This window comes from Emys orbicularis, chromosome 19, assembly GCF_028017835.1.
Source record: "Emys orbicularis isolate rEmyOrb1 chromosome 19, rEmyOrb1.hap1, whole genome shotgun sequence".
NCBI lineage: Eukaryota > Metazoa > Chordata > Testudines > Emydidae > Emys > Emys orbicularis.
Window position 1 is genome coordinate 19713338 of NC_088701.1, and position 23630 is coordinate 19736967.

Genomic DNA, 23630 nt, shown 5'->3' on the forward strand with positions numbered 1-23630 from the left:
TGACTGCCCCTCTTACCTGCCCTGTAAAATTAGGGCCAATAATATCTGCCCACATCACAGCGGGGCTTATGAGGCCGGCTTAGTCTGGGGGATTGGGGTGACTGGCGCTGTAATGCAGTGCAAAGCCGTGTCTGGAGCCCGTTCGTGAGAGGGCTCTTCCCAACGCCAAGCATACCATCTCCTTCTCCTCCCTGGTCCGGCCAGGATGGAAGGCATCAGTTCGAGCACAGGCACTCATTGCTTGTTGGTTACTAGGGGAAATGTCCCCCCGGAAGATACCCCGTGCTCCCCTTTTGCCCTTGTACTTTCATCTCCTCTTTCCTCTGGGGATCCCAAAGCCCTCTGGTAGAGGAAGACAAAGGCAATCCTTCATTCACAGATGGGGAAACTGAGGCACGGAGTGCGGGGCGGGTGTGGACGTGACTTGCCCAAAGTGGAGCTGTCAGTGGGGTTGGAAGCTAGAACCTTGTGCTAATCACTAGCTGCTGCTGCCTCCTCTTCCCAGCTGGAGCTCTCGGAGCATTTCTACCCTCTCACCAGAGTCTTTTTCAAAAACAAACTCGGGACCCAAACTTTCTCCAGCTGTGAATGCAGGCCCCACGTCGCAGCACACGTGATGGCCGCTCGTGTATGCCGGATGGAGCCGGGCCGGACCATTTGATCAAGGCGCCGCGGCGGGGAAGAATCCGCCGTCTTGGGCTGCATCCTTTTCCGTCTCAACCTTTATTAACTGCCCCCCTCCCACCCTCCTCCCCGATTCTCCTCTGACATTTCATTGCAGACAACATCTGTGAAGTTGAATTTTGAGGCAGGGCCAAGAGAGACATTCCAAGGCCCTCGCTGACCTTTAGACGGAGCGAGTGTTTCTCGTCGGCTCCCTGGAACGGCTGCGTGGGGTTTTGCCATCGCTTCTGCCTGCCTGGGCAAGTCTCTTTGGTTCTCCGCCTCCCACCCCTTCCCTCTTGCCATGTGTAAATACCGGCCAGCTCAGCCGCACTACCACAAACGTTCAAACAATGCACGGTGCTAATTGACGCGGGAGGGTTGGCAGGGTGTGGCGTGAACACCGAATTAGGAGCTTTATAAATAGGCTTTTGCATTCTTTCACGGTACAGCTGGCTCCTGTGTGGGGCGGCACCCCGTCTTTACTCCTTTGGTTTCCGTCAGCCCCAGCAGAAGCCACTGTTACCCTCTCGGGCAGAGGGATTCCCACGCAGGTGCTGAACTCTCCCATCTCCAAAGCAGCAGGGTGCGGTGGCTGGGGTTACTGGGACTCCTCCTTGGTTCTTCTGGCTCTGCCACTGATGCAGCACGTGACCGTAGCCATGTCACATCGCCTCCTTGTGCCTCAGTTTCCCCTCCCTACAACTTCCTAATCTTGGTGTGAAGGCTTAATGTCTGTAAAGAGATCCTCAAATCAGCAGCACCTTATGAGTGCAGAGTGTTACTGTTAAATAGGCTCATTTCCTGGTCCACTGATCTAGAGACCTTCCGTTTCCCGAAAGAGACAGACTGCTTGGAGAAGGGCATTGGACACACAAGGCGGGAGATTGCCTGGGACAGAGCTTCTTACAGACACAGACCAGTTTTGTCCCTTCATTTCTAAATCACCTGTCCCCCCAAACACTGTCTCAGATGAGAGGGGTCTCGAATGCAAACATCAGATGAGCTTTTTGGGAACTCCCTGTGCTGTTGGCAGCTGGGGAGTGGGGCTCCCCTGACAAGTTGGTATTGGGTTCTTCTGGGGAGTGGATCAGCACCCAGCTGTGGCATGCCAGCGAAGCCGTAGTCCTGCATGGCAGCTTGGCATCAGTGTGGTCGTCTCACTGAGATGACTTAGGCTTGGACAAAGCTACCTGGCCTGTTGTCCCCAGTGGGGAAATTGTGCATGAGGCAAGAGCAGGCTTTTAAAGCCAAGACTAGGAGCTGGGAGTCCTGGGTCAGTGGATGACCTTAGCCAAGTTGCAGCCACTCTTTGTGCCTCAGTTTCCCTCTCTCTAAAACAGAGGGTAGAGCGTGGGTATCTACCCCCAGTTGCTGACCTGGACAGAGGTCCCTCTGACTGCTACTCTCAGGGCAAAGCTGGCTCTCCATTCTCCAATCCCCAGCAGCTGTGGTTCTGGCATCTTTCAGAAGTCGCTTGTTCTTTGGCTCCTTTTAGCATCACGATGTTCATGGAACTTCTGTTATCTGCACTAGGGTGGCACCTTTGGGCCCCAACTGAGATAGGGGGTCCCGTCGTTCTGGGCCCTGCACATACAGTGAGAGATGATCCCTGCCCTGGAGAGCCTGCAAATTAAATAAACAAAAGGCCAGTGAAGCGCTGGAGGGAAACAAGGCCTGGACTAGACCTTTGCCCTGGTGTAACTGGTGGTCAGGGTGATTTTTTTTTTTTTTTTTTAACCCATCCGGTTATACCAGTACAACCCCTAGTGTGGGCACATGTATGTTGGTGTAGAGGTGCCTTTGACCAGTGTAGCTTGTTCCGTTTCCCCTACAAGAATAAGTCACCTTTATACTGGTAAATCTGCATTCCCATCAGGGGCTTGTGCTGCTTTCACAAGTTGGGTACAGTTAAAGCGTTGCAGCGTCTGTGTGCGCGTGTGGACAAGGCCTGTGATTTAAAGATGGGATGTCGTGGGGTAGCCTAGGCTTTCCAGCATGTGCCGAAGGACACTCTGCTTTCTCTTTACTCAGCCCGAGAAGACCTGTCTTAGCTCGAGTTAGCCGCCGTGGTCCACCACCACCCCTCTAAATCCTAATCTAGACAAAGCCACAGACACCTGCCGGAAGTCGCGCAGCAGGTTGGTGGTAGAGCCGGGAATAGACCCCGGGTGTCCTAAATCTTTCCCGTGCCCTAACTGCTAGACCTTGCTGCCTCCTGTGTATTTTCTCTCCTTAAGAACATGTTGGTGGCTCAGCCAGACTGCGGGAAGGGAGGTTGAAGCAGTGGGTTCTGGGAAGGAAGGAGGCCTGGCAGTCATGTTATTACACAGCCACTCCAGGAGCATGAAAGTGTCTTTTCCTCTAATCCTCGGTATAATTCAGGCCTGATCCGACCCCTTTCTCTTGCCTGCTCCATCCCGCTAGCGACTGGAGTGCATAACTAACCCTGATCCCTGCTGGGAAAGGGGGTCCGTGGGTGGCCCTGTCCCACAGCGTGTGGGGGTGGAGTGAGCCTGCGTGGCTTTAAGCAGCATGGCGTGAGATTCCCTGTACTGACAGTGGAATCTCAATAAAGGCTCTTAGCTTGGGTCCTCTTATACCGTGCTTTTCATCAGTAGATTTCAACGTGTCATTATCTCCATTTTCCTGATGGGGAAACTGAGGCACAGCGGTGACATGACCTGCCCCAGGACAGTGGCAGAGCTGGGAATAGCACCCAGAATAGCCGGTGCTCTGTCCACGAGGCCACACTGCCTCCCTCTAGTGGGTGGGCTCTGGCACTGCTGTGCTGCCAGAGAGATGAACTCGGTGAGCCATCTCTGTGGCACATCTAGGGATTTTTAGCTTCGGGCCCTAGCGAAAGAACGGACTGGATCGTGAGAATTTCCCTGCACCTGGGGGCTGAGGCAACAATGGGGGACACGTTATGCCAGGCAAACTCGATGGCTTTTTATTTTCATTGGCTGGCGTTAGAGGAGGCAGAGAGCATGCTGGAGGGGCATCAGCAAAGCGTTTGAGATCGTCTCACGCTCCTGTCCTGTGGGGCTAGCTTCAGTGCACGCGAATCCAATTACCTTCCTGGGTTGGAGCAGACCCGTGTGGCGTTGGGATGAGGCTGGGGTGCCATGCGGCTGCTGGCATTCGGCCTTTTATATAACAGCCGGGAAGAGTTTGCAAAATTAACTGCCCGCCTGAAATCGGGGGTGGCAGACGCCAGCGCCGCTAAGGCAAAGGGAGCTAGGAAGGTTGTGGATCTGGGCAGGAAATAGCCATGTTGCCAGCTGCTGTGATTTCTCTCATGACTCTCTCACTATTTGATGTCTCTTTACTCCTTAAAGCACCATCTCCTGGAGTCATGTGACAGCATCCTCAGCTTGCGTTTTTTTTTTTTTTTTTTAATTATTGAAAGTTTCTAGCCCTTGTGGCTGTGGAGAAAAGCTAGAAAACATGACCCCAACTGTTCAGAAACTGGAAAACAAATAAAGAATCACAAATGTATTTTTTAAACCTCGTGATTGGCTTAAAAATAATCTCACGACTTTTGGAGCCTGACTCCGAATTTTTGGATGCTTGGGGCTGGCGATGCTGGATCCAAACCTTTTTTTCTTGTAGCGCTTACTGCTGCAAGTGCATGGTGCCTTCATGGAGCTAGCTGGCTGTTGCAAATACTACGCCCAAACCCAGTCTGTGGCTATTCGGTGGGCAGGGGCTCCAAGGGAGATGCTGGGGGTGACGGTGGGCAGCGAATTGGCTGAGAGTTTGCAGTGCAGTAGGGGGCCATGTTAATTTGGCTGCACCTGTGTTACAGATCAGAGAGGTATTAGATGTCCATCCAGCATGCCTAGAACCAGCCCAGGCTCCCAGGTGCATGTACAGGCACCTCGCTGCCTGGAAGGCATCAGTGACTAGGGCTGAGGTGAGATGCAGAGCAGTGCTGCCGATCAGTGGGCAGGAGTGAGTAACCATCCCCAAGCAGCGGGAGGGCAAGAGGCGGCGTTCGAGGTGATCTGAGCGTCTCTGGCCAGGAGTATATACAGTCAGCACCCCTTCCTAGCACTGTTCCCGGTAATCAGGTCTCTGTCTTTTTTTCGGTCAACTGAACAGATTGAATTCACCGTCAGGCATTTTTTTTCTAGCTCTTTGCTCACTTTTGTGGCTCCCTCTCCAATTTTTAACCCCCCTTTTAAAAAGGGGGACCCCAGAACTGTACTCAGTGTTCCGATGCTGGTCTCAGCCCTGCTTCGTTAGAATCCAAAGACGAGGCTGCGCATTCTACGCTGCAGCTTGACGCTGCGATGGAGAGTACGGCCAAGTTTTTCAACGGGGAGACTAAGCGGCCTGTAGGGGAAGGATGGCCTAGTGGTTAAGGTGCTAGCCTGGGGCTTGAGAGGCCCAGGTTCAGGTCCCCACTTTGACTGTGACCTTGGGCAAGTCATTTAGGGGGACACTGATTTTCAGGGCGAGTTAGGCACCCAGCTGCCATTTGAGCCTTTGACAACAAAATTCCTCCTTAACCTCTTTGTGACTCAGTTTCCCCATGTGTAATGGGGATAATAGCGGGGTTGGGCAGATAAATACACTAAGGATTGTGAGGGGCTCAGACACTGTGGGGACGGGGCCCAGATTTATGTACTTAAGAGCCTGATATTTCAGCTCTTTATAAAGGAGGGTTAGTGTCGTTGTCGTGTAATAGATGGGGAAACTGAGGCACAGAGCAGGGTAGGGGGTGAGGACTTGCCCCATGCCACCCAGCAAGGCAATAGCAGAGCCGATGTCTTTGAAAGCGACTAGTGATTTTTTTTTGCATGTCCGAACCACCGATCAAATGGCCTGGTTTCCAGAACGCGGGTGCTCGGGACTTTCTGAGAATTAGGTCCCTCTAAGAGGGTACCACATTGAGGTGGGGGCCTCCGAATCACAATCACTTGAAAGCCTGGGACATGATTTTCAAATTCCCTGTGTTCTGCCCACTGCACCATGCAGAGATTTTAATCATCTCGGACTGACGCTAGCTCTCTGATTCCAACCACCGGGAAAGAACAATTGGTGAAAACCACCTCCGCCCTTGGGCCAGCCTAGAAGGGGAGACTGCAGATTGTTCCTTTCCATCTTGCCACCCTTAGTGCTGAATAACTGCCCGTGCTAAATTCCCCCTCCCCCAATCCCTTGAATCTCTAGCCAGGGCTTTTCCGTTTTAGCTCCAGACTGTCAGGAAATGATAATGCACATAATTCACATTCTTCTCTCGGACAATCTTATTACTGACGGCCCTTGATGAAAGGCCTGCTTTGGGTTTGGGCGCTCCGGCTGGCTGGGAGGGGGGAGGTAGAGGGCAGTTTTACCATGTGTCTGTCTGCTCCCAAAAAGCTGGTTGTCTTGGAATTTTCGTAGTCTGCGCCACAATCGCCCCGGGCCGTCTCCCCGCACACGCTCCCCGTCCTGGGGAATTGCACGGGCCTCTTGCTTTTTCCAAATCCTGCTGCCTGCTAGGAAGCATCAGCTGAAGGGGAGCTGGCAAGGGTGGCACAGATGCCCCCTTGAGAAGCCCTACTGGGATTATGGGCTGATTTTTTTTCCCCATCCGCCCCCTTGCCTCCCTTCCTGCCCATGGCAAAGGATTCTTAGGCTTGTCCATACAGGGACCCCCTGGGACCTTCATCCATCAAGTCAAGACTCCATTCAGCAATATGAGAAAGGCAAGGTGGGCGTGTGTGCCCCCTCCTGACACCAGGTCCTACCCCCCCCGGTTGAGAACTCATGCCTAGGGGACCAGCCAGCATGGTCCGCCTTTCCAGAAGGGCACTATACACTCAATGGGCTGCCTGAGCCACTCTCCGGCTCTGTGCCTTGTTCCCCGCACGGGAGCCTTCTCCATCTTGTCCTCGATCCTTGCGGTGTGTTTTTCCTGGCACAGGGGCTGCCCACGGCACCACCACAGAGCCAGCTCCTGAGAGGGGCTCAGCGCCGCCCCCCCCCGTCAAAACAGATAGGAGCTGTGCATGCCCATCGCGGCTTGGGATCCGCTCCGTTGTGCCCTGCAACGCGAGGCTTCCAGATTACAGCTGCTTAAGGCCTGAAGTGTCTGTGTGCGATCATCTACTTGAGCCCCAGCCGCAACCGAGCTATTGAGGGTCCTGTCGCTCGCTCTCTGAGTTGTTTGCTTCTGAACCTCACGGAAGACACGGGGGCAACCCTTATGGAGGGGGCTGTCGTCGTCAGTTAGCACAGAGAGCGTTCCGAGCTCTGCCGCGGGCGAGGCAAACCTGGTGGTGTATGGGTGTACGGCCATGGAATGGGGCACGAGGGAGGGTGCTGCACTGAGCTGGAACGCAGTGGGGGAGGGATTGTGTAGGGCTGGGGGGGAGTCCCTGTTGATGGACGGCACAGGGCGGGGCTGGATGGCGTAGGCGGGCAGCCGCTACTCGGAGAGTCTGTTATTCAGCCGATGCCTTACTAGTTTTAAAGCAGCTAATTAAAGGGGGATTAAGGTGTTTTGTGGGCAGCACCGCTGGGTGAATCACCGCCACTGCTGTGAGTGCTGCCATGGCGCTGGGTAAACAATGCCCCCGTCATGTCTCCGGGAGGAGCGTGCATGCCAGCGCCTTCGCTGGGGCAAGTCGCAGCCGAGGGGCATGAGCTGCCGGTGGGAAGGTTGCCAGGGCCAGGGGGCCCCACTGGTGGGTGCCAAGCCTGCCCCTAGAAAGGGGGTACCCAAGCAGGCTCTGGAATGCCAGCACTGGGGTCTGAAGGCATCTTCCCATGCTAGGGGTCAGAGGTCAGGATCCTACAACCCGTGGGCTCCGTGGCTGTTCAGCTGGGGGCTGCCAGCTTGTGGGGCAGGGGGAGCCCTGCTGGTGGCTTTTGTGTTGTGAGCATCCCCGGAGCCTATTTCCTTCCCCAGGTTTTAGGGAATGGGGTGGGGAGGGGGAGCCACCAAAGGGTCTCAGCCTGTGGCCCCCAACCTGGGAAGCCCCTGGAAATGTCGCCCCCCAAATGCAGCTTGGATTAGGTCCGGAGAAGTTTCCAGGGGATGGGAATTGAAAACCATATGAGGAAATCCTCCCCCACTGGCTGGGGGGGGGGGGGGGTCCGCCCCCCCCCCCACCGAAAGGGGGGTCCGCCATTGACTTCAGGGGAGCCAAAGTTCCCCCCAAATGTCTTGATGCTCCCCGCCTCGAGGGCTTTGGAGTTGCTCTGCAAGATGCCAGCTGTCCTGCACGAAGTGTGGAGCCATAGGACTGGAGTGGGTGGTCGCTGAGGTCATGCCCGGTTTTGTGGGAGCCCCATCACATCATCCTGCCCAGAAATGGATCAGGTTCCATCTTCAGACTCCGTAGGGCGCTTGCCCCCACCCTTCCTACTGAGGCTGCAAACTTCCTCCTCCTCTCCAGCCTCAGCTGCTCCCTGGCCAGTTTATTCCCATTTGTTCTTGTGCCAGCATTGTCCTTTGGCTCCTAAATCGCTTCCCCCTTCCCAGTGTCATTTACCGAGAGCAATCGGATCCCCCTCAGCCTTTGTCTGGCTGAGCAGGCCAGGCCCCTCCTGTCTCCTCTTGCGAGATTGGCTCCGTTCCCCTGGTCAGCCTAGTGGCTCTTCTCCACACGTGCTCCGGTTTGAATGCCGTGCTCTGGCCTGGAGCACGTGCTCTGGTTGTGTATTGCCGCGAGCTAGCAGAGGTGAGGGCTGTAGCCTGGGGACTGGGACACCCAGCTTCAATTCCTGGCTTTGCCCCACACTTCCTGTGTTACTGTGGGCAGGTCACTTGGTGTGTCTGTGTCCCAGTTCGGGGCTATTGGGGATAACGGCCCTGCCTCGCAGCAGGCGTAGGAGGATAAACACACTGACAAGTGTGATATGCCCAGATGCTGCGGTGATGGGCGCCATGTTCGTACCTACAGTGGATTGATAAGAGCATGGAAAAAACTTCCCTGGCTCTGAGCAAGCTCCTGGCTCTGCACAGCTGGGGGCCCCCACAAATCCCTGGGCATTCTGCATCCCCCCCTCACCCCCTCACGGTGTTTTAGAGCAGTTGCTGTGCTCATGAAACTCTTCATGTGATGGTGAGCAGGCTCCTTCCCATCAACCTGTAGAACCAGCTCCTGGTCTGGTGCTGTCATTGGCCCCGGCCCTGTCTGGACGCCACCTGCATGCATAGTGTGCAGCCACGTGTGTTATCTGCTGTCCTAATCGACAGAGCTGACATGCTCTTTTATGCAATCCTACGTAGGTATCCTCCTCTTCTAAGCTTGCTTTCTTCCAGCAGGGGAACATTCACAGTCTCTTTCCAGTGTTGTTCCTTGTCAAGAAGTGACCCGAGCTGACTTCGTCTTCCAGAGCCTCGTGCTGATTTTATTTTGGTGCTTAGATGGATGAGCAGTTCTCAGAATCCCGTGGCAATGCAGCGACTGAGTGGAAAAATGTAAACCACTGACCCTTTCCATGGCTTGGCAGGAGCCAGCAAATATTGGTTCAACATGCAGCCGGGCTCCGAGACGCGGGGTGGGGTCGGGGAGCTAAAATGGACAAGATGCTTTGGGCCTGGTGCAAACTAATCTGTCAGCTCCAGCTGTCAGCCAGTTGGTGTGTTGTTTTCTTGATCGCCAGGCCTTTGACGTCGTGGATCGGCTCTTGCCACTCTCATCTCGTGCGTGTGAATAAGGCTCTTCCTAAGGGATGAGCCCAGGCAGCCCTGGGGAGCAAAGGAGGGTGTGAGGTTGTCTCGTTCATGATCCCTGAAGGGATATTTTTCCACGCAGCTGCGTTAGGTGGGACAAGGGCCCGGCTTGCTAGAGGCAGGAAACAAAAGCTGATGTCTGTGACGCAACAATTGGAATGTCGGGCGCTGTCCAAAGAAAACCTCGTGACATAGGGCTTGCCTCATGAATCTGCAAAGCTCCCGGCCTTGTAAACATCCCCTTCTCCTCCTGAAAAACCCAGATTTTGCAATTCCCTCTGGATCCCCAGAGCAACTGGGACAGAAAGTGCAGCTTTCTTATCTCTCTTCCCCACCCCCACTGCCCTCCCAAAGTTAGCCAGATCCCAAGTGAGATCAGTTTAACTCAGTCTATACCACTGGGACACGATCTAGTTTTTCTCTCCAACAGAAGCTGTTTCTTATGACTCCCCTTTCCTCCCCAACCCCAGGGCTTTTCGGGGACGGCTGCCTCTTTTGGGGAGCTGGCTATGGGGCATTCTGGGTGATGTGGTGGGAGGGAGGGGGTAGCCTAAAACAGCTGTCGTCGCTGGGTTGTCCCTGGCTTGTTTGAAAGGGCTGAGTGGTCTCATTCTGCTTCCTAGAAGATGCCTCTCTGTATCCCAATCCCAAAGCGAGCAGGTTGGCTGGCTTCTGTCACTTCCTTTCCCTCTTCTGCTGAAACTTACCGACCTTCAGTTCTGAAATCTGTCTGAGCCCCCATCCCCGCCCAGTGTTGGGGGCATAAGCCCCTCCCACTGGGCGGAGCTAGAGCGCTATATAACTGAGCCAGACTGAGTGACCCCACCCAAAGGGCTGTAGAGATGCAGCCGGTCTCCTTCCATACAGGCTGTTCCATAAGCCATTCACTTCACCTGGTGCTAGCGCCATCGCTTTAAAGTGGGCCGAAGAGCTGAGTGACATTCTTCTTTGCTCCCCGCTGGGCTACGAAACGCTCCCAGGCTGGGGACAGATGGGACCTGCAGCCCAGGCTCCCCTCTGGGTCACTTGAGCAATGCAGACAGCAGCAGGGCCTGCTCTGTGGCCGTGCAGGGGACCTTTCCGGGGCAGACAATCGGTCATTCTGCAGGTCAGGGGTTCGCTACCTATGAATTGTGAACAGGCACCTGGGGGGTGAGGAGCTGGGAATGTCTTGGCATGGGAAAGGTGAGAACCGCTGCCATGGGAGTCCCTGCCTTGTGGGTCTCTGGTGCCGCGTCTGCTCTCAGGGGCTGACTCCGTTCTCCTGTTCTCTGCAGCTCCTGGAGTACGTGGGCAAGGGAAAGAGCATCATCGACGTTGGGCTGGCCCAGGCAAGGCACCCCCTGAGTACCAGGAGCCACTACTTTGAGGTGGAGATCGTAGACCCCGGGGAGAAGTGCTATATCGCGCTAGGCCTGGCCCGGAAGGTAAAGCCACTGGGTGGATCCCACACATCCGTCCGATTTGTGTCTGTCCGCGAGCCTGCTGATAGCAAGAGTGGGTTGAGCTGGGGCTCGGGAGACCCGGCTGCAATTCCTGGCCTAGCCCCCGACGTCCAGCGTGACCTTGAGCAAGTCACTTAATCTGACCCGTGTCTCAGTTTCCCACCTGTCCAATAGGGATAATGCTCCCCTACCTCCCAGGATGGGTGGGAGGATCAAATCTGCAAGTGAGTGTTTTGGGGCTCGGATACAAGGGTGATTAAGGCCAGATCAAGTCCTAGGTAATGTCTCTGGTCACCTAGACCTTCCTAGGGCTGTTAGCACTCGTTCCCATGTTTAGGGAGAGTGGGGAGCAGACCCACTCGCCTGGGTTCCTTTCCCATCTCGTCTACAGACTCTTCGCTTTGCCACACCTCAGTTTCAGTAGGAGGGAGCTCCCACTTAGCGGTGTGAGAAGGTTAATGTCTGCGACGTGCAGGCTCTCTGGCCGGAGTTACAGAGCCTGGGGATGGGTAGCTGTGGGCAGGAGGGCCAGAGATGGTGGTGGGGTGGGGTGGGAGGGTTGATTGGCGCCGTTGGCTGTCAGCACTTGGTTTAGATCTTTCTAATGTGCCCAGATGTCCAATCCAGCACGGTAGCACTACATCTCTGCAAAGGGTCTGTAACGCCAGACATGGAGACGTTGCTTTGCCTTCAACCTGTGGCTGCGGCTTCAGCTAATGAGCAAAGATGCTTGGGTCTCAGTTGTGGGGGCTTCCATTTGTTCTCATCACCCTCCGTCCCCTGCCATCTCCAGCTCCTTCCACTGCCAAGGCTGGGTACCCAAGGCCAGAGGCTGTGATGGCATAATCCTCCCCCCCATGGCAGCATTGTTGAGAAGTTGGGTAATTGAGGAGCATGGATCCAAGTGTGGATGTTTTTTTACTCTCAGATGGTTACAGACTAGGTGCCCAGGTCCCTCCTGGCTCTGTCATTGTGAATAACCCCTAGCTCTTCTCAGCAGCACATCTCAGAGTGCTTTACAAAGGAAGTCAGTATCATTATCCCCATTGTATACATGGGGAAACTGAGGCACTGAGCGGGGAAGTGACTTGTCTGAGGTCTCCAGCAGGCCAGAGCCAAGAATAGAACCTAGGTGCTTCCTAGACCTTCCATGGTTGTTCTGAGGAGATCTCCCATCATGGGATGACCCAGCCTGACCCTGTTTAGCTTCTAAGAGGTGCCCCGATCTCTATTCAAGCTGCATGTTTTATTATTGTGCCTGTTTATTAAAAGCCCCTTCTCAGGCACCCACCACCCCGGCAGGTGAATTATCTAGCCAGGCCCATTTCTCTTTGCGAGGTCTCACTTGATTGTGGCATGGGCGCCACCCTCTAGGCTGTGCTGCCTCCCCTTTGAGAATGCAAACCACCCCCTGCCCCTTTCCTGTCAAACGCAGCCATCTGTTTCTGTGTTTGTCCCGACATGTGATCTGGATTCACGCACGCACGTTCGCCTCCCGGGCGATGCAGCGCATTCCTGGCCCCTGCTGCGGCTAGCGTTCCTCGCGGCACGGCAGGCTTGCCAGGTCCGTGCCATGTGAGCGCCGGCCCTGGGGGTGGCTGTATCCACGCTGCCAGGTTCCCTGCTCCTGCCAGGTCAGCTCCTGTCTACAGGGGTCTGCTTGTTACCCAGCTGTGCCTTGTCTGATGACAACCTACTGCCCTAATCTGGGACAGTGAGTGATTGGAAACTGCTCTGCGGGCACTGCATGAAACGAGGGGGTGGGCTCTCAGTTCAGTTCCTAGCGGGGGAGCGTCTGCATCGTAAGGCCACCATCGCAACGGGCACCTCTGCTGGCATTCTCCGCAGAGACCATGTAAAACTAGGTCTGCACTTAGGTTTTGCTGTGTTAACTCTGCCGGCTTTTCCCACCGGCTTATTCCGGTTTGGGGAAGTGAAATAAGCGATACCGGCATAAGCAGTTTTATACCGGGATAACTCTCTACACTAGGGCTTTCGCCAGCATAGCCGCATTGGCAAAAACCTACCCTGACGGCGATAGCTCTGCTGCTCAAACTTCTAAGAGCAGACTTGGCCTAACGAATGAGACCAACGCAGCCCCTCTTAGGCACTTTCTTCCCTAAGAGAGAAGGTGTTTTGTGTTCCCAGGTCTGCCTGCAAGGTACTTCCCCTCTCCCCTCCATGCCTCAGTTTCTCCATCTGTAATATGGGGACAATGATACCTCTTTGGAAAGCACTTTGGGATAAGATCTAGGGCTGATGACTGGTGATTAAGATGACTTGATGAGAGGTAAGCGCTGAGGAAAGACCACACTGTTGGTAGTTTTCACATGAGTTGGTTGGCGGTGTTGAGCTCGGGAATGAAGGGGGGAGCCTGTCCATCGCCAGACCCCTAAGGAAGCTGCCCTTCCACTCAGAAGGGAGGACTCAAAATCGTTAACAGGGCAACAACTTGCCAGGGGTGAATGGCCCACAACAGGCAGGAAGTGGCCCTAGAACCCGGGCTGGGAACGAGCCAGAAGCGACCCCGTCTAATCCCGCTGTTCCTTGCCTGCTTTTGCTGGAGCTGGAGTGCGGCAAACAGGTGGAAATGGATGCTTGGGTCCAGCGGTCTCCTGGGGACAGGCCAGGTTGAGTGTGATAAGGCCACGCTGGGTCACAGCATTGTCAGCTGGAAACCCTAAATTCCATCTACCCTGAGCACGTCACGACCTTCTGTGTATTTAACCCCACACGCCCCTGTGAGGCAGGGCGGTTCTCTTATCCCCATTGTACAGGTGGGGAACAAGCACAGAGAGACTCGGAATCCGTCTAAACTGTTCCCTAAACCCGGACGTGTGGGACCGGGGCTGGTGGAGTCGAGTGTCCGCACTGCATTGTGAACCTGGTTTTGCAGCTGCTGGACCCGGGTCTCAGCCGTGCTAACGTATCTGCGCTGACCTGACTCGGGGCTGCAGCTTGGCAGGCATCCACACTGCTGAATGCCGGGGCTCGGAGCCGAGGCTCCGTGGGACTCTGGCTCTGACCCACTGTCCTAGCAGGGTCCTAGGAGCCGGATCCTGCAGGCTTGGTGTCCTGAGTCGGACCGATTTGTGTGTGGACGGAAGGGGGGGGCTTCAGAGCCCAGGTTCAGTATGCAGTGTAGACATGCCCTGGTGACTTGTCCAAGGAGCAGCCCCTTGATTCCGTTCCAGGTTTGCCTCCTAACCACTGGACCATCCTTCCTGTCCGATCGCCGCATAATATTGCCGGCACTGGCAGCACCACAGCCCCTCTGAGGGATGCAACGGGACCATCTCTATACTGGGTCCCCGGCCCCGTTGCGTTCCCGCTGCGGCGCTAGCCAACCCACGCTCTGCACAGGGCTGGGCCGCGGTGGAGCAAGTTGCTGCGTAGGTCCCGGGAGCATCTTTCAAACGGGCGCCAGAAAGCGCTGGGGAGCAGGTAGCTCTGAGTCACCCCTGACTCATGCCGGTGCCTTGGCAGCCTTCGGGCAGGCTTCCCTCATCCCCGGTGGTTTGGGATTGGTCTCGGTGCAGTGCGTCCTCATTCACTGCACCGCAGCCGTCTAATCCCAAGGGATTTACCTGCCGGTGAGTCACGCACCCGAGGCAGGCCATGCCCCGGCCTCCCAATTAACTCTCGCATGGGCCAAGCGCTCTGATTGCACAGGGTCCGGTTCCCCTCCCCTTCCCGAAGCCAAGCGAGTCACAGCAGCTGCTGTCAGGCCCCCCTCGCCTCGGTCGGGGATGGCGGGAAGGGGCATGCCGTGGCGCCAGGGGTGGGGGATGTGTCTGCTGTGCTTTTACAGCTGGATTTTCCATCTCAGCCCAAGGCCAAAGGCAATCTCCCAATTTATAGGGAAATATTTTAGCAATTCCCGCCGCTGGGACTCTAGGTGATAACCGGTGAAGTCATGAGACCCACCCTCCCTCCCTCCTCTCTCTGCCCTAGGACTACCCGAAAAACCGCCATCCCGGCTGGAGCAGAGGATCTGTGGCCTACCATGCAGGTGAGCGAGGCAGGACTGGAATGGGGAGGGATCTAAGTCTCTGGCCAGACCCCAAGGAAGCTGTCCCTTCCCAGTTTAACCATGCACTTCCCGAATGCAGAAGCATCACCCACGGGCAGTCAGCCCAGGGCACACCACTTGGGGGACGGGGGAAGTGTCACACTCCCAACACCGGACACCAAGTGTTTAGTGGGGGAGTGTTCAAAAGCAGGTAAGGGAGTTAGGTGCTTAAATGTCACAGGGCTTCGTGCGCTGAACGTTTGCCGGAACACTTGAAAATGTCTTTAATGGCAAAGGGTCCGGGGTTCGTTCTGCTCTGGGGGCAGCCTCTCCGCCGTGGGGTCTGGATCGTGAGTGCAGAAGTCCAGGGAGTTGGCAGCCCACCAGAACAGCTGGGTCGCTGCTGTCTCAGACCATCAATGCTGCATGTTTCCAAGCTACCTGAGGGGCTTGGAGGCCTGATGCTCTTTAATATCTCAGTGTCTTAGCCAGGGCAGCAAACTGCAGGCCCGGGGTTGGGTCACAAGTTTTATCAGCCGGGAAAGCTGGTTAATCACAGGTAGCTCCAGTTACTTACAACCCCGCTGGTGACTGCTGCCATATCTGCCTGTCTCCGGCTTGTGTTGGATGATAGTGGTTCTCTCTTAGCTGTGAGTCCTCTTGCTCCGTGAGCTGGATCCGGTCAGACCCACTGCACTCCAGCAGGGCTGGGGGATCAGTTATTTCCACTAGGGGCTCAGTTCATCTGGCTGGTGCCTTCCAATCTTCTTACATCAAAGCTGTCCTGACCCCTTTCGGCTGCCGGACTCTCCTCTGGGTCCCTGATGCTCGTTTCCGCCTGCTTTGAATTTAGCCCACGTTAGTCTGCACCCCAAGGAGAACAGCGAACCATTCTTAATTTGCGAAGTACCCAAACATGCAGCCGCCCTCTGTGGGTTATCTGTAGCAGGGGTTGAACCGGCGACTCTTGGTCTAAAATCGTGAGCCTCTCCTGCCTGAGCTAACAGTCTCCTCTGTAATAGTCTCCTCTGCTTCTGTGTGAGCCAGCCAGCGGGGTTCCAGTAACATCCCCACTACTGCCTCTGCTCACAGAGCCGCGTGAAGGGTGGTTCTCCCCCAGCCCCTGTATGGAATCTGGGCTCAAACACTGAGGGCTGCAGGCCCAGGTATGGACACGTTCCCCCTCCTGGGGCTCATGATAAGCAGTTGAGTCGAGGCTGGCTCTTGCGTTGCTCGCTGTGAAAGCCCAGGGGACTAGCAGGTGCTCGGCACCTCGCAGCATCAGGCTCTTAGGCAGAGCAATCGGCCAGGGATCTGGAGGTTGGACTCCCTGGAGCCTCCAGCTGCCTTTCCTTAGAGGGTCGGATGAGGTTCTGTGGCCTGCGATGTCCAGGAGGTCAGAATAAATGATCATGATGGTCCCTTCTGACCTTTAAAATCGACGAGAACAGCGAGATCCGGGGTTTCCCTCTTGGCGCCGTGTCTGCTCCACTAGGCCAGAAGGAGCTGGCAGGTCTGGCTAGCTGAAGACGGGGGTTCTCTCCCCTGCCTTGGACTGTATTGCTGGCTTCCGGCTGATCCCCATCAGCTGAGAATTAGCTACGAGCATGTTGAGCCAGCTGTCCCACTGTGGCTGCTCCCGCCCAGCACGCTCCACCAGCTGGGAGCTGAACAGCTGCTGAGTGCAGGGTCTGTCTTGGGGGCTTGTTTCTGTGACCTGCTGCCTCTGCGGCTGGAGAGCTTCTGGAGATGCTCGCTGCGAAGACCAGCTCCTGCGCTGATCGTTCTGGGCTTTAAGTGTCCGTGCTGTACCTCTCCCTAGGGGCCCCCGGGCCTGATCCCTGTCGTGCTACACCAGCTGGGCATCGGGCCAGGTGCGTGGAACCACACAACCCAATCTCCAAGGAGCCGCTTGCACTGGAGCCAGGGGGCTGCTTGGCTCGGGGGGTGGCTTTGGAGCGCACGCCGCGCCACCTGCATCTGCTGCTGCCAAGGCTCAGCCATGCTTTCGGGAAGGGGCTTGAAAAGAGCTGGGTGCAGCAGAGCTCAAAGCGTTTTACAGAGGAGGGCAGTAGCCTTATCCCTGTAGGACAGATGGGGAAACTGAGGCACGGGGCGGGGAAGTAGATTTCCCTAGGTCCTCCAGCGGCAGAGCTGGGGATAGAGCCCAGGTCTCTACACACTAGGCCACAAGCTGCTGAGGGCAGGATGTTTACATCCATCAGTGCCTGGGTGGTGTCAACATCTCTGCTTGAGCCACCCAGTTCTGGGCTCCCAATGCCTGGTTCAGGAGCCCCATTGCCACCATCTAGTGGTGATGGGGGTTTGTCTGCGGGTGCCGTGGGGGCAGCCTGCCCTCTTGCTTTCCCTGGCCTAGGTCAGCCCTTCAGTCTCGGCTCTTAGTGGCAGAGGCAGTCTCAACCCTCGATGGACGATGGAGGCCTGGTCACCATGATCCTACCGGGTCCTCTGGCTCCAAGACAGCAGGGCTGGTAGCCCTGGGGCCCTTCCCTTGGGATTGAAGCTGTTGAGAGCCGTCTCCCCCCCCGTTCCGCGTTCCCTCCCTCCCCTCCATGGGCAATCCGACCTCCTGGGCTCACTTTCTGCCTGATTAAGGATTTTATTTTCACTGTCTGACTTGTCTCTCTGAAGGAAAAGCTGTAAACGCTTTTGGTTCCTGGCGGTTTCTTTCCAGTGCTCGGCGCCAGGGGAACATTCAAATTCCCATCCAAGTATTCGATCTGCTGCCTCCCACTTCCCTTCGCTGGCCACTTCACCTTCCTCCTCCTCCTCTTCCTGGAAAAAAATCTCCTCCCACCTTTTTTCCCTTCGTGTTACCCAGCCTCGCGGTGCCAGCTGCTGCTCTGAGCTGCCATAACCTCTGGCAGACACGGGCGCTCCACGGAACCACAACAAAGCCACTCAATCAGCCCCACACCGGGGGAATGTCCGGGCAATAGAGCCCAGGCTGGGAGGTAGCGATGCACACGGGCGAGAGCATCTCTGATCCGCTCGTGCTGCGGGCGATTGGAAGAAGTCCCACGGGGGGTGTGGGGGGGAGTCTGAAGAAGCGAGGGGCGGTAACCCGGCCCTAAACTCCCTTGTGCGCTCCTGTTCGTTACGTGGCCCTCTCCCTCCATCCCTCGCTCCTGCCAGCTCCCTGGTTTGTGGCTGGCTGGCAAGTCGGGGGGAATCTCTCTTGTTTTGCTGCCTCTGAGTGTCCGGCTCTGGCTCTGGCTCTCATCACCCTCCTATCTCGGACGCTCCCCTCCCCATCTCTGCCAGGCCTGTGGCTGGCGTGAGCTGAAGGCATCTGTGAGGAGTGTGGGAGGCCTCAGTGGAGCCCAGCCACCCCCGTGGCTCGCTCACAAGCGGAGATCTTCGGCCTGCAGTGCCCGGCTTGCTCTCTTGGGCCAGTGGGTCTTTGCGGAGGCCTGGGGCCTTCCTTGCCCATCGTCCCTTCCCCCCCCCCCCGCCCCCCCCGGTGGGCTGGCTAGCTGAGGGCAGCTGAACATTGCTGCCCATGGTGGGCATTGCAGCCGGGTGCCTGGGGGGTGCCTAGATGCCCCAGTGCCAGGCCAGCTCTCAAACAGTCGAGCCTGGTGTGCAGGGGGCTGCATGGGGGGGGTGGGCGGAGGCAGCTGCTGTGACCCACTTGCATCCAGGTTTCCCAGCTCCCTTTGTCCGCGTCATCCTTTCCCCGGCTGCCCCAGCCAGTCGCTCGTGGCTCCAGCCCGGCCTCCCCCACCCCCCGTTTGGAGCTTGCCATGTCGCTGGAGCTCAGCTGCCTGGCCGGCAGCCCCAGCACAGTCTGAGTTGGGTTTGGCGAGCCTGATGGCTGGGTGCCTGGGCCTTAATAGCTGACTGAGGTTGCGGCATGGTCTAGGGTGCTGGGAAGCATGGTCTAGTCCCGGCTCTGCCTCGGTGAACCTGGAGAAACCGCTTCCCCTGGCTGTGCCTCAGTTTCCCCTCCCACTCTTTGTCTGTTTAGCCTGGAAGCTCTTTGGGGTAGAGGAGCTGGGCCTGGCCCAATGGGGCCTTGCTCTCCCTTGGGGCTAATAGAAAAACAAACGTCAAGGAGCCCGTCTCCTTCCAAACTAGGACTTTTGGGCGTGAGTGGAGCACGGAGTCTAGCCGGGGCCCAGCGCACCTATGTCTCCTGCTGTCCCATGCAGCCGCTGGCCTTCGTCTCTCCGGGGTTAGACCGAGGGACGCTCCCCACGCTCGCAGCATGGTTCTGGTGCCAGTCACTATCAGGGCCTCATCGTGGTGGGTGAGGGTCGAGCTCTTGGCCTCCCTTGACCAGACACAGGCATGGGTAGAACGCACCACCTGACGTCGCTCTGGCCCCAGCTCAGCAAAGGGGGTGGGGCGGAGCCCCCCGGCGTGGGAGCTCTGTGATGCTGGCGGGGGAGAAGGGGCAAGGAAGAAAGGATTCCAGCCTAGCTCCGAGAGGCTAGAGGAGAGGAGGGTGGGGGTGTGGTGGGATGTATGGGAATGCGGGGGCACTGAGGAGCGGGTGCATGGGACCCTGTGGGGAGGTGGTGAGCTGGGCAGCTGCAGAGGGCAAGGGGCTGAGATCTACTGGGGGTCTTCCCTCTGCATGGGGGCAGTACCCAGCCCTGGCCCCCTCGCTGCACCCTGCTGGTGCCCTGAGACGCTGGGAGGTTGGAAAATCTCCAGTGACTTGGTGCAGGGGATGAGTTTCTCATGGGATCCCTTGGAGGGGCTGGGTTAAGCCTTCCCTAGACCCCCTGAGTACCGTACGCCGGCAAGCCCTGCTCCCCCGGGCCTCCAGGGGTCTGTTTCCCTCCAGTTATCCCGCATGGGCCCTGGTGCCCGCCCCCGCCTGTGGCAGGAGCCAGGGGATCCCCTACAAGGCGCGCTCGCTCTCCGCTGGCGGCACACAGGAATGTTTACACAGTATTATTCCCAGCTTGGGTTGCCCTGGCAACGGGGAGAAATATTTACCGCCCCTTCGCTGGGTGCATCTCCCTTGTTTGCCAAAACAACCCCCCCCTCTTCCCCCCCGGCCTCCGCCCTCTGCCTGGCCCACGTGCCTTGTGGCTCCTCGGCCCACGTCCACGAACCAGCTGCACAGCCGGCCCCCCCCCGGCTCCTTTCACGTGGGCTCCCACGCTCGGCTTCTACCCCCGGCTGTTCTCTGGTACACGAGAGCCCGTTCAGCGTGTGGCCCCAGCCCGGAGCTCACCCCAGTGCATCAGCTTTCTTGCAGCACCCCTGGGTGCACGCCATGGCCGGCTGGGCGCTGGGGTCTCCTAGGGCGAAGAGGAGGGCCTGGTGCTGCTTGGCGGGTGGGCAGCCCCCTGGGTCCGGTCCAGGGCTTGGGGGCCAGCTGATAGAACAGCCAGCAGCGGGGGCTGAGGAGATGGGCGGGTTAGGGCTGGCAAGGGAGCCGAGATAGGGCAGGGTGAGGCCTGGGCCGCTGGCACAGTGCCCTTTGAGCGATCTCTCTCCCCGGCCTGCGGTAACGTGGGCGCTCGCTCTGCAATTCACAATCTGCACAGAGGCAGACCCTGGTATAGACCGGGGTGGGGGTGCATGCAGCCCATCCCCCCCGAATACACCCATCCCCCCTAGCTGCTGGAGATGACAAGCAAACCACCTCGGTGGGCAAGGTCAGCGCAGCCCCTCACGCACCCATGCCGGGATCTCTCATAACCGGCAACTGGCGCAGGTCCAGCTGTGGAGCGGTGCAGCGGGAACCCTGCACGTCTAGGTCTGTCCTCTCCTCCATGCAGCAAAAGGCCCAGATTCCCTGGACAATCACCTGACCTCCCCGTCCCTTACTCCTGTATCCCAGCCCCTAAGAGCAGCTGTTAACCTGGAGCGTCTTCCCCCCGTAGCCCCTAAGTGGGGGCTGACCCGGAACCCCTGCAGCCGAAAGCCTGATGAGCTAGGATTCCTCTCGGCAAGCCTGCTCCCAAACCTCCGTGTGGCCCAGCCACTAGAGGGGGGCAGAGAGCCGCACTCTGGGCAGGGTCCACCCCCACCCACGCTGCCCGGCCCGTGCTCTCTCCTATCCCAGCCTGGGTCCCATGGCGCCAGTGCAGCGGTGCGGCTGGCCGCTGTGTGGCCCGGGTGTCTGGTGCCATCTCCCACTGGCGGATGTAGTGTTCCGATCCACCTGCCCCACGGGCAGAGACCACGCCAGTCGGTGCAGAGTGGTGGTGCCACCAGGCTGGAAATCTCCCCCAAAGAGCGGCCACGGGCCTGGGCATCGCTCCCCTTCCCGGGCCGCCCTGCCAGGCCCGCCATGCTTAGCGGCCTCTCCTCTGCTTCTTCCTTCCAGATGACGGGAAGATCTTCCACGGGAGCGGCGTGGGCGACCCCTTCGGGCCCCGGTGCTACAAGGGCGACATTATGGGCTGCGGGATCATGTTCCCGCGGGATTACATCCTTGACAGCGAAGGTGCGTGACCACACGTGGCTGGGGGAAGGCGTGGCTGGCCCCCGGGGACCTGAGATCCACTCCTGTAGCAATGAGTGTAGTGCTGAGGGCTGCAGCCAGTCCCCCCCCCCCCCACCTTTGCCCCTGCCAGTGAAACAAGACTCGGAAAAGCAGGGGGGATGTGGAGCAAGGCAGCGCGGTCTAGTGGCTAAAGGCAGGAAGCCGGGATGGTGTTTCTGGCTGTGCCGCTGACCCGGCCGAGTTGCTTCGCCCCCTGGCTCAGGCCTCGTGAGGGCAGGGGCTGGCGGTCGCGGGGCATCCTGGGCACTAGGCAGTGCCTTCACTGCGGTGGCTGGACGGTGCTGAGCGGAGGACATGTGGTAGTAGCTCCCGGGGGGCCTGTCGGGAATGAATCTGGATCCGGGGGGGCGGGGTGTGTCCTTAGTGGGACTTGAACCTGGAGCCGCTGCGACGTGAGACGAAGGGCCGAGCCTGTTGCAGAGACCCCAGCGGGTGCTCCCTGCGTGGGGTACAACCCAGCCCCGGGGTGACCAGGCTCCCCCCCCTCCGCCCCCCCCCAGGTGACAGCGACGACAGCTGCGACACCACAGACCTGAAGCCCAAGCTGCGAGGCGTGCGGAATGTCATGTACCTGCACCAGGAGGTGGAGGAGGAGGAGGAGGAAGAGGAAGAGGACGGGGAAGAGATGGAGCAGGAGCACGAAGGGAAGAAAGTGGTGGTAAGAGCTGGGGGCTGTGCCGTGGGGCTGGGACTGTGCCGTTGGGCTGGGGGGGTGGCTCTTCGGGAGGGAGGCTTAGCAAGAGGGGGTCTGGGGTGCCTCGAGGGAGGGATGTGGTGGGACTGGGGGGACAGGCCAGGGGCGTGGTTGGGGGATGTGCTATGGGATCAGTGGGGGTCGGGAGGGGGAATGCACCGGGGGGCTGGGGCATGGTGGGGGATACGCTGGGCGGATGACTCGGGGGAGGGGGTGATTTGGGGGGGGTCACAGAGGATGTGTCATGGGGCTGGGGTGGCTTGGGGGGGGGGTGGCTGCTTTGGATCCAGGCTGGTAGGAACCGGAGGCCCCGCTGAGAGTGACGGGGTGGCTCTGTCTGGGGTCCCTTGTCCCAGGGACGCCTGGAACCCCGCTGGCGTGACGCACATTGGCACAGCTCGCATCGATCAGAGCCGACTGGGCAGTGCCCAGCCCCCAGCAAACTGCAGCCCCTAACCCAGGGGCCGACCGGCCTGTTCTTCCCCCTGCCCCGCTGTGACCTTGGCCCAGGCCGGGCGTGGGTACGAGCTGGCTGGATTTCCCTGGCCTGAGGCGCCCCCTAGCGGCTGTTGCCAGCAATGCGCCCCTGTTCCAGGTGGTGCTCCAAGGAACTGGCTTTCTTAGCAGTGCTGGAGAACTGCGCACTAACCCCACCCCAACGCCGGGCTCTGCGCCCGCTGGCTGGGGCTGAGAGTGGCTGTATTGGAGTCCTCCCGGCTGGCAGGCCTGCACCCGCGGCTTGTGCTGAGCTGACACCCGCAGCTGTACACATCCGGCAGGGTGTGCACAGACTGCGTCCCGTGGGGAGGTTCCCCTCGGGCTTTACAGCTCCTGAGCCCAGGGGCAGGGGGTGGCTGGGGCAGCCCAGGGGCTTGTAGAGCCTGGGTTTAACAGAGGCCCGGGCTACAGAGAGTACCCGTCCAGCTGCAGTGCATGCTGGGAAGCGTCTTTGCAGGCAAAGGGGCGGGCACCTGCGGTCATTGCAGATTGGGTTACTCCCAGCAAGGAGCTGCTGTGGCCCTTGACTGGGCATCTCTCCGCATGGAGCCGGACGCCGTGGCTGTACTGAGTTTGGCCTGGGCGGGGGGGGGAAGGGGCCACGTTGTGGCAGTGAAGGGGTTAACAGCCCGCGGCACCATCCTGTCCCCTCAGGTGTTCTTCACACGCAACGGGAAGATCATCGGCAAGAAGGACGCGGTGGTGCCGGTCGGCGGCTTCTTCCCCACCATCGGCATGCTGAGCAGCGGGGAGAAAGTCAAGGTGGACCTCCACCCGCTCAGCGGCTAGGAGACGGGCCATATCCCATCCGCCGCCCTCTCTCGGGGTCAGCGCCCTCCCCATGGGGCACCCCGGGGACGTTCTCCATCCCTTCAATCCCTCGCGCTTTGAGCCTCTGCCTGCAGGGGGCAGCGCTTTGTCGCCGGCGGCCGAAGTATTATCCCAGCTGGTTCCGCACGTGCCCTGGCGCCCGGCAGTCTGCAGGCGGGACGTTGGGTGGCTGGAGAGAGCTCTGGATGTGCCTGGTGCGGCCCCCCAGCTCTGTCCAGCGCCAGCCAGAGCACGGGGCAGCCTCCTGTTTGTAGCAACGTGCCAAGCCTTGCGCCCAGCCTGTCCGTCTCAGTGTGGGGTGTGACATGCGGAGACGG

At 58.4% G+C, this 23630-nt stretch overlaps 1 protein-coding gene across 1 annotated transcript in view; it reads left to right on the plus strand.

The window, feature by feature from the left end:
- The window catches only part of SPRYD3 (SPRY domain containing 3), a 30644-nt gene extending 7373 nt beyond the window's left edge, over positions 1-23271 (plus strand). The window contains exons 6-10 of the mRNA XM_065419610.1: positions 10618-10767; positions 14740-14797; positions 21111-21230; positions 21791-21948; positions 23137-23271. Coding sequence (XP_065275682.1) covers positions 10618-10767; positions 14740-14797; positions 21111-21230; positions 21791-21948; positions 23137-23271 — 621 coding nt within the window. The remainder of the gene's footprint in view (positions 1-10617; positions 10768-14739; positions 14798-21110; positions 21231-21790; positions 21949-23136) is intronic.
- The last annotated feature ends 359 nt before the right edge of the window (positions 23272-23630 follow it).